The sequence below is a fragment of the Polyodon spathula genome, chromosome 32, assembly GCF_017654505.1.
Source record: "Polyodon spathula isolate WHYD16114869_AA chromosome 32, ASM1765450v1, whole genome shotgun sequence".
NCBI classification, from domain to species: Eukaryota; Metazoa; Chordata; class Actinopteri; order Acipenseriformes; family Polyodontidae; genus Polyodon; species Polyodon spathula.
The window spans coordinates 1,753,709-1,766,483 of record NC_054565.1 but is presented as its reverse complement, the minus strand read 5'-3'; the positions used below and the strand labels follow the sequence as shown (position 1 = coordinate 1,766,483).

The 12,775-nt window shown below is 44.5% G+C and overlaps 1 protein-coding gene across 1 annotated transcript; it reads left to right on the top strand.

The window, feature by feature from the left end:
- Window positions 1-7,626: 7,626 nt before the first annotated feature.
- Window positions 7,627-12,459, top strand: LOC121303332 (G-protein coupled receptor 12-like). The gene is made up of 2 exons (XM_041233930.1): window positions 7,627-7,969; window positions 10,335-12,459. The coding sequence occupies exon 2, from the start codon at window positions 10,350-10,352 to the stop codon at window positions 11,334-11,336; it is 987 nt and encodes a 328-aa protein (XP_041089864.1). The 5' UTR covers window positions 7,627-7,969; window positions 10,335-10,349; the 3' UTR covers window positions 11,337-12,459.
- Window positions 12,460-12,775: the final 316 nt, after the last annotated feature.

Here is a 12,775-nt window from a genome sequence, read left to right as displayed (position 1 = left end):
GGGGTTAGCTACACACACATACTCACATGCACACGCACGCACACACACACTCACACACATACACAGTAAGACATGAGGCGGTTTGTGGGGTTTTCTTTCCTTTTCAGTTCATTAAGGGGTTTGGCAGCCCCGCTAACTTTCCCCATACTGACATTATGCATATATTTCCATAGTTCAGCATGTTTTCAGTACTGTAGTATGTGTGACTCACTATGCTTGTAGAACAGGGAGCGTTGTGTGATGCACTGCACTTACACATTCTCTACCCTGCTCCATCTCCTGTTGTCTGCATATTCCTAGCAATGATGACAGAGTGGAGAGGTACATTTTGTAAATAGAGAACTTGGTAAGGACATTCATTATTGAGACTATCAGAATCTAGGGACATAGCCCCTGTCTATGTCAGTCTGCGAATTAGCCACATGTACATTTTACTGACTTGAATGTCGTGAATGGTGGTTTACTTTCTCATGGAGCTTATATCTCTGATTTTTTGTTTTCGGTTGTGATGAAAATAAAAAATAGCCTCTTTGCTTAATCAGAATTCTCAATCAGTCAGAGAGGTGGCATCAGGAGAACTGTCACATTCTGTTACCATAGAAATGGAATGGTACTTGTTCCAAAGAAAACACTGAGAATTATTTTTATATGCAAATAGAAACAACCTGTTTCTTTGAATCTCAAAGCACGCCTGAAGAAGAGATTTTGGAGGATTGACATCTTGTGATTTTATATTGTAAAGAACTGCTCCAAAGTGTGAATAATGCTGTGCGTCCAGAGACTAGGAGACCAGATGCTGCAGTGTAACTATTTCTTATCTATGCTCAGATTGGCTGAAACAATGCTGACTGTTGTATAACTGACAAATGAAATGTTTCCCATTGTAAAAGCAAAGCAAATTATAATAATTGATAGTGAAAGAATGGTATAGCACAGATAAGCATTGTAAAGTCCAGAGGGTATAATAAAGCATAATTATAAAAGCATGATAAACCATGGTAAATGCATAGTATAACCATGGCATGAATGCACATTTACTGTGCAACGTTACCATTGTACACTTTGATAAGAGTTACACATTCTAAATAGTGGTCAAGGCAGAGTGTTCTTTGTCTTTAAGGACCTGGATGAACAGAGCTGGACAATCATTTATAAGGTTGTTCAAATGTTCTCAAGCTAACCGGCTGTGATTCAGAGCCCCAGGAAATGCATCACTTCCACTAATAAAATAAATAAGCTCTCCCTCCAGTCATCCTCCAGTTTTAAGAAAGCACACTGTGATCAGATCAGTGTGAGTGTCTTATCCGCATAGCTGTGTGACAGAGCAGACTGAGTACAATGAGGGGATGAACAGCCTGCATCTCAAGAGCAGAGCTGCATCCAGCTCAGGGCTCTCACACTTCTCTTGACGAGTGCATTCTTCTTGTTTTGAGCCACACTGTGTACCGTATCATTTTTTTCAGTCGTCACATCCTGGTGTCTTTTTTAAATCTCAGATGTTAAAAGCCCCTCTGTGGGTCTCAAGCATGTCTTCTCTGGAGGTTCAGCTGATACACCAGAGTGTAAACATTAGCCAGGCTTCTCTGCCCCCAGTGGATAAAAGAAACACTACTTTTGTTGTTTGGCGTTACCGGGGGGACAGGTTAATGGTTACACTCTGTTGTACCAGCTGTACTAATAGAGAAGACATGTCGCATTGGATCACTTCCTGCTTGGAAAAGGACTTTCACAGCAGAAATTCATAAATCACTTCAAGAAATCAGAACACAAAATAAAATAACTTCTGTACTAACAGAACTGTACAGTCACTAATGCATTCATAAAGGAGCTGCAAAGCATCTTACTAACAGAACTGTACAGTCACTAATGCATTCATAAAGGAGCTGCAAAGCATCTTACTAACAGAACTGTACAGTCACTAATGCATTCATAAAGGAGCTGCAAAGCAAAACAATATTTAGCCATGTATAAATATGAATTACAGGCTATAGGAACACAGGGTTATAACAGCATGTGACATTTAGACATTGATAAGAAATCTTATAATTACAGGATTACATCATTATAACAACATTACTCTGGTAATAATACGCATAAACAATATCATAATGCTCATGAGATAAAATGCCCATTTGTTTTGGATGTCTTGCACACGCCTGTATAACACAGTGGGATGATACGAGGGAGTGGAGGGAGCTGATGAAGGATTCCCCTCGCTGTACTGCGGTTGCCGCCCACACACTCGCTATTGATTAGGCGCGTTGGCATTGTTCACACACAGCACCCACAGCCTGCTGACTTGATTGTAATCACTTGTATACTGTCTCATTTAAGCTATATAGCATATTTGAAACTGTATTTATAAATATGTATATAACACTACAGTATGTGTGTGTGTAATTTATCCATGTATTAATAACGGATCTATGTATGTGCTCATAGTCTGGTATTCATGTGTGAGCTCCGCCTCCTTCTGTGTCGTCGTGGTCTATACTGCCAGCGTCCACCCACACGCAAACGAGCTGCAGACTTCAGAAGAATGTGACTGGAATTCAAAACGTGTTTAATTTGCCAGCTCAGTTTCTCCACGGGGTTCCCTGCCTCGTACATGCAGTGTCTCTTCTGCTCTCAGCCCACGCCAAAGAGCTTTATTACTGCCGAGCTCCTTCTCCGATATTATTATTATTATTATTCTGTGAAGAATTGCAAGCGCAGCATTGTACGGATGTACGCTTGATAATATTGCGTGTTTTGCGCATTGAGTCTTGTTTTGGTTTCCATGCTTAATTTAACATTTAAAGTAGCACCCTCCTTTGTCGCCCACTACATCTTTCTGTGACCCCGATTGGCTTGTTTGTCATTAGTGGTTTTCAAAAGGAGACGCGAGGGAATGAGAAGGGGAGAGATGAGCGGCCGGTGCCCCTGGACTGTCGGCTCTCGTCTGCTCCAGTTCTCCAATGCAGGGGTGCTCGTTCCGCGGCGTAGGGATTTCCTTTGTCTTTCGGGCTGCCTCTCGGTATGCAGCCGACACTCGGCAGGTTGTTTAGGTAACAAGCACATCCTGTCTGCAGGTTTCATCAGCAGGGCTGAGAAATCTACCCGCGGACACAAAATCGAGTCTATATTCAATGAATAGGGCCCATTGTAACAAGCTGAATCTCTGTGTGAGACATCCAGACAAATAACACTTGAGTTTTACTTCGGAAAAATGGACAGTGTTTAGGGTACAATAGGGTCCGACTTTTCTGTTTGTGTTTTAATGAGCTGAGACAGGCCAAGTAAAAGCATAGTGTTTAAACAGACTCCACAAGGGCGATCTACCATTAAACTCATTATGAGAGAGAGAGAGAGAAAGGGAGAGAGAGAGAGAGAGAGAGAGAGAGAGAGAGAGAGAGAGAGAGAGAGAGAGAGAGAGAGAGAGAGAGAGAGAGAGAGAGATGTAGGATCATCAGTGTATCAGAAAGCTTCAACCTGGCAGTGAATGCATTAAAAAGAAATCCCATCACAAGGCCCTGACAAGCCAAGAGCTCAGCCCAGAGAAAAGTCCCCACAGCCAGCTGGTCCTGAAGTCACTGTGTGGCACTGACATCAGCACAGCTAAAACAATGCCAATCTGAGTCAACTAAATTATATCTCACCTCAAAAACTCATACCTCACTCATTGGGACAAAGAAATTAAACACAAAACAAGCTTTAATGCTATCGGGCCTAAAAAGAGGCTTTACCTGACAGAATACCTGGTCAGGGTGAGAGACACAAAGCAGAGGCAGGTCCTGACCAAGTAGAGACTCAGTGACCACCGCCTGGCCATCGAAACAGCACAACACAGACAGTCCTGGCTGCCCAGAGACAGAAGGCTGTGTGGCCACTGTGAACTGCGAGAAGTCGAGACAGAGATGCACTATCTATTACGCTGCAATAAATACAGCCAAACAGGGAATACATTATTTAAAAATATTGTCATATCTCTCCCGCAATTCCCACACATGAGCAGCACAGAGAGAGTGGTAGTTCTACTGGGAGAGGGACACACAGCTCCACTGGCTGCCTAGTATGTGTGTGCCTGTCACAGGCTGAGGGACACAGAGTGAGCACTCTGCCCAGTATGTGTGTGTGTCTGTCACAGGCTGAGAGACACACAGTGCGCGCTCTGCACAGTATGTATGTGTCTGTCACAGGCTGAGGGACACACAGTGAGCGCTCTGCCCAATATGTGTGTGTCTGTCACAGGCAGAGGGAGGCACAGTGAGCACTCTGGCCAGTATGTGTGTGCCTGTCACAGGCAGATGGACACACAGTGAGCACTCTGCCCAGTATGTGTGTGTCTGTCACAGGCTGAGGGACACACAGTGAGTGCTCTGCCCAGTATTTGTGCAAGATGGTAAGACATGGTATTGTCGTGGTACTAGAATGTCGGGTACAGCATGTGATACAACAGTACACCATGAAGGCACCGTGGTAGCGCAGTGGAGAGGAGCAGTCCAGATCACAGGTAGACTGGTACAGCATGGGGTTGCGTGGGGTTTGTGTGGGACAATTTAGTACTATGATATAACAGCATGTGTTATGTTAAATATTAAAACCAGTGAACTAGTGCAGGGCGCTGTTTAATTAATTTGTACAAACCCCGAGTTCTCGATGCAAGCTGCTGCACTCCTCTCTCACTCCACTCGGGTCTTAAAAACGATCGTGCCACTGAGACGTCATTTCAAGGCAGAGACAGAGTGTTTTAAAATGTTATTTTTGTATCATATCACTTAAGACAGGGTAAGTAAATATTACTTCAAATTATAAGTAATATTAGTCATATTAAAAACCATCCTTTCGTCTAGTGAAATGGGCTTTGAGAAGAAGCTGCTGTGTGTTTGAAATGACATCTCTTTAGTGTATGGAAGAAAGAAAATGAACTGTACACTGAGAGTGAAGTGAAACTCGACATGAGGCGGAACCTGCGCAATGAACACAGGTTTGCATATTGCCGCGAAAAACCTCATCAATAAACGCAGTGTGGTAACTATAAGTGTCTGAGTCTGTCTGATAACTGCATCCTGACAGAAATCATTGTAGAAGTCTTACTGGATGTGTTGTATTCAAAGATGCGGTACTGTATCCTGGCGTTCATTCAGAGGATTTTGAGAGAACGTGAAGCATGTACGAGAGCTGCTGTAAATCAAGGGCAGCGCATTAGAAACATACTATCGCTCTTCCTTAATGAGAAGATCCGGTGCCTATGTGTTTACAAACGAACCGCTGCTATATACCATGGTAGCCCTATTGATTTGCTTGTAGGATTCGGTGCCATGGTAATCACATCACCACAGGACAGTACCGCACGATTTAGTGTATGGTAACCCCATGGTACTTGTTTATAAAGGCACCAGCTGGATTTAGAACCCTGGAGTCTATTTAGAGTCTCAGATTATAGAAGCGGAGAGAGGAAATGAAGACTCCTTTGAGAATCAGACAGATTGTTCTTATGAAACTCGCTTGGAAGACAACAGGAAGCGCCTTCCTTAAATGGGTATTCGCCACCCCCACCCCCTCCCTCGCCACGCTCATTGAGATGCTGCTCCACACATAGACTCTGCCCCCGAACCGCCTACGATCCGTGGAAACAGGCTCACCCTAAGCGCTCGTCGTCTCATCTGAGTTACTGCAAAACAAATCGGGAATAAGAGCACCGATAAACGATATAAAAACTGAAATACCATGTATATATATGGCAGCTATATATATATGAAGGATCGATTCCCAACGGCAGGCGGATCTATATAATGGGTCCTGTATCAACCATGAATGGTTCCATAATCCAATGCTTTGTTTTTGGAATCCCTTATAGATTCTAAATTTGGAACATAGATGAAGCTAGCTGAGGTCTATTGGACTTTTGTGTTTCATTTAGAACCCTATTTGGAGCAAAGCTTCTACATTTAAGCTCAACACACCAGTGTTCCAGAGGGACAGTAAAATAAAAAAAAAATTATTCTCATTAGTATTCTCAATCCAAAGTAAAAATGTATTTTTTATTGATTGATTTGTGACTGGATTTTTTCTTCTATGGCTCTAAAATAACTCAGAAAGTGTTGGTCTAATACTATTAAAAATGTTCACGGTACAAATGGTTTTCTTTCATTCATTTTGATCGGTATGGATATGTAATGGAATAGAGTCCGATGCTCCATTCTGCTGCAAATAGAGATCTCTTCTGTTGCACTAATACCGCCCACCCTTCTTATACCAGGCCCTTAGGCTCTACCCGCAGTATATACAAGCAGTATATCCAATCCCCCGTTATTATGTGTGCAGTAAAACTGAATAACATCCACGTGGTCTCTTTGATTACACGAGGTTTTACCATGCCATGTATATCATAGGCACACCTCGGGTCCGCAGACACATCCATTCTCCATCTCCTAGATGTTTCGCGGGTCTCAGATCCCAGATTTAAGAGTAACGCAGATCGTTGTAAAGCCTGGCTTGAACAAAGTTGTTTTAATTAAACATCTCTCTGATTAACCCTTCCAGTCCGAGGCAGAGGAGTAACACCCATAAGCCCCTATGGATTGCGCGCTCCCCGGGGAAATGAACAGGAGACAAAGACGAGGTGGACTTCTATTATCAGACAACACTATGAAATCATATACAGATTGTAGAGATTGTAAGCAGTGGGAAGCGTTGTGCTTCTAAATTACTGAGCGGGTCATTCATTGCTACGAGTGATTGTATTTATTACCAGGACATCAGAGGATTGAATAGCTGGTCATACTAAATCTTTCAATTGAACATTTTAAAAGCCAGGAGTGCGGCTGGTCATATAGCACACCTGTCCATGCGTTTCCATTCTGAGGAGTGTCCTTGTTAGCAGCGAGTCTCAGAAACACGCGCAAAGGGCCGCTTGGGATTTCAGCACCCTGGACAGCGCCCTGCACTGTGTCTCGCTGTCTGCACTGGGCGAGATGCGCCTGCCCGGCCCAGGAACCAGCACGGATCAGAAGTCTGGGTTTCAGCTCTATCCAAACATCCAAATCTACCGCAGATTACATCATCCCCAACACAGCCGGCATTAAATTGAACGCATTCCAGCATACTTGTTCAAGTTCCATACATTAATTTCAGATTAACGCACAACTCTATTAGAAAATATAACATTGTTTTACTAGGGACATTACAATAAAAAGAAAATGCGATTTCTCTTCATAATCAAACCAAATCGGTTTTATTACAGGTTTTCAGCCAGAACCGACTACAGTATTCTTTAAATTGAATCAAATCAAAAATCTAATACAGCAGCCAATATAATATGTGATGGCTCCACTAAATGACCTCTATGTAATAAAGAACATGGTGATTAACCGTTGCGTACTGTTTCATGCGTGTATACGTGCTGGGGGAGGAGTTACGGTAACGTGTAAATGTCCACTCAGTAATGCAGTCCCGATACCTATTGATTCAATGATGATGGGAAACCGCAGTGGGCGTGGCTAGAGCTTTGCGGCGTTTTATGAATGAAAAGCCTCCCCGCTCCATGCAGCTTCATTGACTGCCGGGCTCAAGCGCGCTGGCCCTCTCTCGGATCGCAATTGGCTGGCTGTCTGCTCCCGCGGGCTATATAGGTCTATCAATCTTCCCTCGCTGACGTCAGACAGGTGCTGGATGAGCCGCTGTTCGTACGCGAGTCGTCTGCTGAAGGAGATTATAATGAGTCAGAGAGGCTCCGGCAGCATTTAACTCCAGCAGCCCGCAGCGCTCACAGCCACTGCCACCACACCGATAAAGGACGGTGCACACGCATATCGCAGCCTGAGGATACCACAGGAACTCCGGCAAACTCGCGCTTTGGAAACCCACAGCAGAAAGACAACCTGTTGTATTATTAGTAATATCTAACCAGACGCTGGACTATCGTGCAATTGATTTTTGAATGTTCTGCAAACGGTAGTGCTTGCTTGACATCTTTACATGCAAACAGGTACGTTGTGTGTACTTGGATGTATTTATATTTGAAAATGCTTATGCATTGTTGTGATGCTTATGAATACGTGAATGTATGTGCAGCACCCTGCATTCGAGGAACGTTGTAAATGAATGAAGCGGTAAGGACCGAAGTAGCTTCTGTATCGCTCTCAGCTCTACACTCGAAAGAGGTCTCCTCACTATGTGTACATTGGCTGGCGTTTGTCGATGCGTGGAATAAGAAATGTTGATGCTACTGTATAGCCTGGACGAATTTGGGGAGGGGATTTTTCAAACCCCACTGAAGCAGTCCTGTGGAATGCAGAGCGGCAGTAGGATTCACAGCTGCTGCAGACCGGTGTGCCTTCTGATTGTACTCGCTATATAGCTGCATGCTGGATACGGAATGAGAAGCCATTGTGGGGCTGGACGCGTCACTCCCCGACTCGAATGAAATACACGTTAGGATAGCATTATAAAGCGATGCGATGTTTTTTTTTTTATTTGGCAATGACGCTAAAGACGTCACGCTTTCTGGTGGGGTGTATGCTTTTTTATATAAATGAAACTCACACGATGCATCACCTCTGATCCTGAGCAATGTAATGCTAATGGGTTCATTCTGTTTACATTGCGTGTCAGTGAAGATGCTGTGAGGCTGTTTGAATCTGAACAGCGGCTAATCAAAACAGAGCCTGCGTTTAACTCGCTGGCATTAACTCTGCTGGAGTTGCAGTGACGGTTAGTACTAATCACACTATATAGAAATGATTGTAGAACGAGATCCAGCACCGATCACACGAACACGCTTCATCGTGGCTGTATCAAGGCAGTAGCTCTTTAGACAATTAAAACAGCAACAGTACAAAGACATCGCTATTTGCGCAGTGTTGTGTGCTCTGGATTTGCTTGTAAAGAAGGGCGTGAGTCTGCGGTACCTGTGTAATATAGTTCCACTTCACAGCAGCGGTTCAAAGCCGACACTGTGGCTGTGATCCGCATGGACCTCGAGGAGAGATAGAATTAGTAACTCTTGGCTGGACCAGCGTCTTGAGCCTCTCCGTCGGTTTGTGGTTCTGCATTTCAAACCAGCTCTTCCAAACACTCTCATTGCAATGTGACTGTCATGTGAACAGTTCGCACTTCTCACTGCAATGAGATTGTCAGTTCTCACCTCTCATTGCAATGTGAATGTCAGTTCTCACCTCTCATTGCAATGTGACTGTCAAGTGAACAGTTCGCACTTCTCACTGCAATGTGATTGTCAGTTCTCACCTCTCACTGCAATGTGATTGTCAGTTCTCACCTCTCACTGCAATGTGATTGTCAGTTCTCACCTCTCACTGCAATGTGATTGTCAGTTCTCACCTCTCACTGCAATGTGATTGTCAGTTCTCACCTCTCACTGCAATGTGATTGTCAGTTCTCACCTCTCACTGCAATGTGATTGTCAGTTCTCACCTCTCACTGCAATGTGATTGTCAGTTCTCACCTCTCACTGCAATGTGATTGTCAGTTCTCACCTCTCACTGCAATGTGATTGTCAGTTCTCACCTCTCACTGCAATGTGATTGTCAGTTCTCACCTCTCACTGCAATGTGATTGTCAGTTCTCACCTCTCACTGCAATGTGATTGTCAGTTCTCACCTCTCACTGCAATGTGATTGTCAGTTCTCACCTCTCACTGCAATGTGATTGTCAGTTCTCACCTCTCACTGCAATGTGATTGTCAGTTCTCACCTCTCACTGCAATGTGATTGTCAGTTCTCACCTCTCACTGGAATGTGATTGTCAGTTCTCACCTCTCACTGCAATGTGATTGTCAGTTCTCACCTCTCACTGGAATGTGATTGTCAGTTCTCACCTTGCTATTTTTTTCTATGTACTGAACGAAAAACTGACAAAAATAGAAAAATGTGACGTTCTAACATGAAATCTAACACAATTGAACTAATATTATGACTTCAGGTAGACTTTTGCGATATCATTTTGTAGTTTATTTGATACAAGATATTAAATAAAAGATCTAAATTATGTTCATATAGTTTATTTTGTATTGCATCTCAATCCTAAAAAAAAATTAAAATAAACTGTGAAGGGTTCCTGCCATGATATGTTTGAATAATTGTCAAAAGGATTAAAATGGTGGCTAAATCTATAGATACGCCACCTGCTGGTGATAACCAGGGGCTTCAACGGGTTGCCCACATGGCAATAAAGGACGCATTTCTATCGTTCTTGTACATTGCATTACGGGCTTTTTTATTTTCTTCTTCTTAAAATGTATGGCTTTTATTGACTGTTTCCTGTATTGTAAGAGACGATTTGTAATTCGAAACATTATTAACAGTGAATCTTTGTGTGTGTGTTGCATCCAACAGGTGCGGGCATTGACCATGAACGAGCATTTCTCCAAAAACTCCACAGAGGCCGAGCTGGGCAGCTGGTTCGAGCCAAGCGATGACAATAGCTCCCTGGACCTATCTTCCCCGGCGCCGGAGCCAGTCCTGAAACTCTGGGATGTGGTGCTGTGCATCTCAGGGACCATCATCGCCTGTGAAAACGCCATCGTGGTGGCCATCGTCTTCTACACGCCGTCGCTGCGAACGCCGATGTTCCTTCTGATCGGTAGCCTGGCCACGGCGGACCTGCTTGCGGGTCTGGGGCTGATAGTCCACTTCGTGTTTCTGTACTGCATTCGATCCGAGGCGGTCAGTCTCATCACCGTTGGGCTGCTCGTCGCCTCGTTCACGGCCAGCGTGAGCAGCCTGCTGGCCATCACCATCGACCGCTACCTCTCACTGTACAACGCGCTCACCTACTACTCGGACAGGACAGTGACGCGCACCTACATCATGCTGATTCTCACCTGGGGCGTGTCGATCTGCCTGGGGCTGCTGCCCGTGATGGGCTGGAACTGTTTGAAAGACGAGTCCACCTGCAGCATAGTGAAGCCGCTGACCAAGAACAACGTCATGATCCTGTCCGCGTCCTTCTTCGCCGTGTTCGTCGTGATGCTGCAGCTCTATGTGCAGATCTGCAAGATCGTCTGCCGGCACGCCCACCAGATCGCCCTGCAGCGGCACTTCCTCTCCACCTCCCACTACGTGACCACCCGCAAGGGCATCTCCACGCTCGCCGTCATCCTGGGCACCTTCGCCAGCTGCTGGCTGCCGTTCGCCATCTACTGCCTGCTGGGCGACTACACCTACCCGGCCCTGTACACCTACATCACCCTGCTGCCCGCTATATATAACTCCATGATCAACCCGGTCATCTACGCCTTTCGGAACCAGGAGATCCAGAAGATTCTGTGGACGGCGTGCTGTGGGTGCATGTCACCAGGTATGGGCTGCCGGTCCAGGTCCCCCAGCGATGTCTAGCTTCTATAGCGGTCCCGGTTCTGGTCCAGACTGATGATGGCGCTTTTGCTATGGTGAATCGCCATTCTGCGCCGCCTCTTCGTGTTGCTCCAGAGGCTGACGTTGGTCGCATTTCAGTGTGATAAAGACAGCACCACTTTATTCATTGGGTGCCTGGGAGTCCAGGCGCTTTATTCAGAATGTATTGTCGCGCTGGGCATTGCGCAGGACTTGCACGTTGTAATGCGTACGTGGTTCGGACCCGACAATCTGAATATGATGTATATTGAAAACTCTTGATGACAGAGCGAGAATGATATTAACAATCACTGTTGACATTTTGCAGAAAGACAAACATTTATAAATCTTTTTTTTTTCTTTTTTTAATCGAAGTGCGAGTCAAAGTTTAATACACAGGTGCTCCACGCGTGTTAATCGCCTACTCTCTGCCTTCGGAGAGTTTCTCTCCTAGAGAAACATTTTTATCAATTCTTTAGAGAGATGTTCATTTGATACTAGCTTGATAAAGCCTATTCGTATTACTATTTAAAAGAAATCTATTTATTTTAGAACCATTTTTATTGTATTTATGTTTTTGCTGGCTTTGTAGAATATTTCTTTAAGGACCGTAAACCACACACGTGTCCAAGTGAGAGTCCTTTCCCACGCGTGTAGTGGGTGTTTGTTGTTTTCTAAGGCAGTAAGATTGAGATTGCCTTTTCCTATCCTTCTTTCTCTGTCATCACAGTTATATAAAGGTTTATGTTTTACAGATGAAATGGCATGTTTGTGAGGATTCTTTAACTTCTAAAGTTATCAACACGTTCACTGAGCCAGCGTCTTCTGAAGCGCGTTGACCGGTGTTGATACTGATCGATATCCACTCCCTCCACTCCATTGCGTAACTCTTCACTGCCAGCGGAGCCAGCCCTGCGGGATGCACTTCTCGGACTGCGGTGCTCGGCTCACCTCTACCGGACAAATACGGAATTGCAGGTAGAACAGATACGGCTTGGGTGCACCAAGGTCTGACTGCTTATGGTCTTAGCATGGCGCGTTGCTGGAAGTTCTGTATGGACAGTGCTGGAACACGTATACAGACTACAAAGAAACTGTCAGTCATGTGTTAAATTAATTTATATATATAAATTAATATAAATTCATGGCAGAACTTGCCGGTCCCTAATAGAGCAGCGTGCCCTGTTGAAGGTGCTATGAGTCACCCTATCATGTACTTGATTACTCCAACAGGAGAGACTGTGGCTTTAACTTGTGCCTGATTACTAGAGCCAAACACTCTGGAATTCAGAGTTCCTTAAACACATTTGCACTAATAATGTATTTCATATATGTGTCGTATTTGTTGTGGGTGTATAACCCTGCACCTGGCCAAATTCTTAAGAGCTAATGAAACTGAACCTGTGAAGATTGTGTTTGTGTGTGTGTGTACTGTATAACAT

Bases quoted from the DNA above. Each gene is read 5' to 3' on its own strand.
- LOC121303332 (XM_041233930.1), top strand. From the start codon at position 10,350: ATGAACGAGCATTTCTCCAAAAACTCCACAGAGGCCGAGCTGGGCAGC.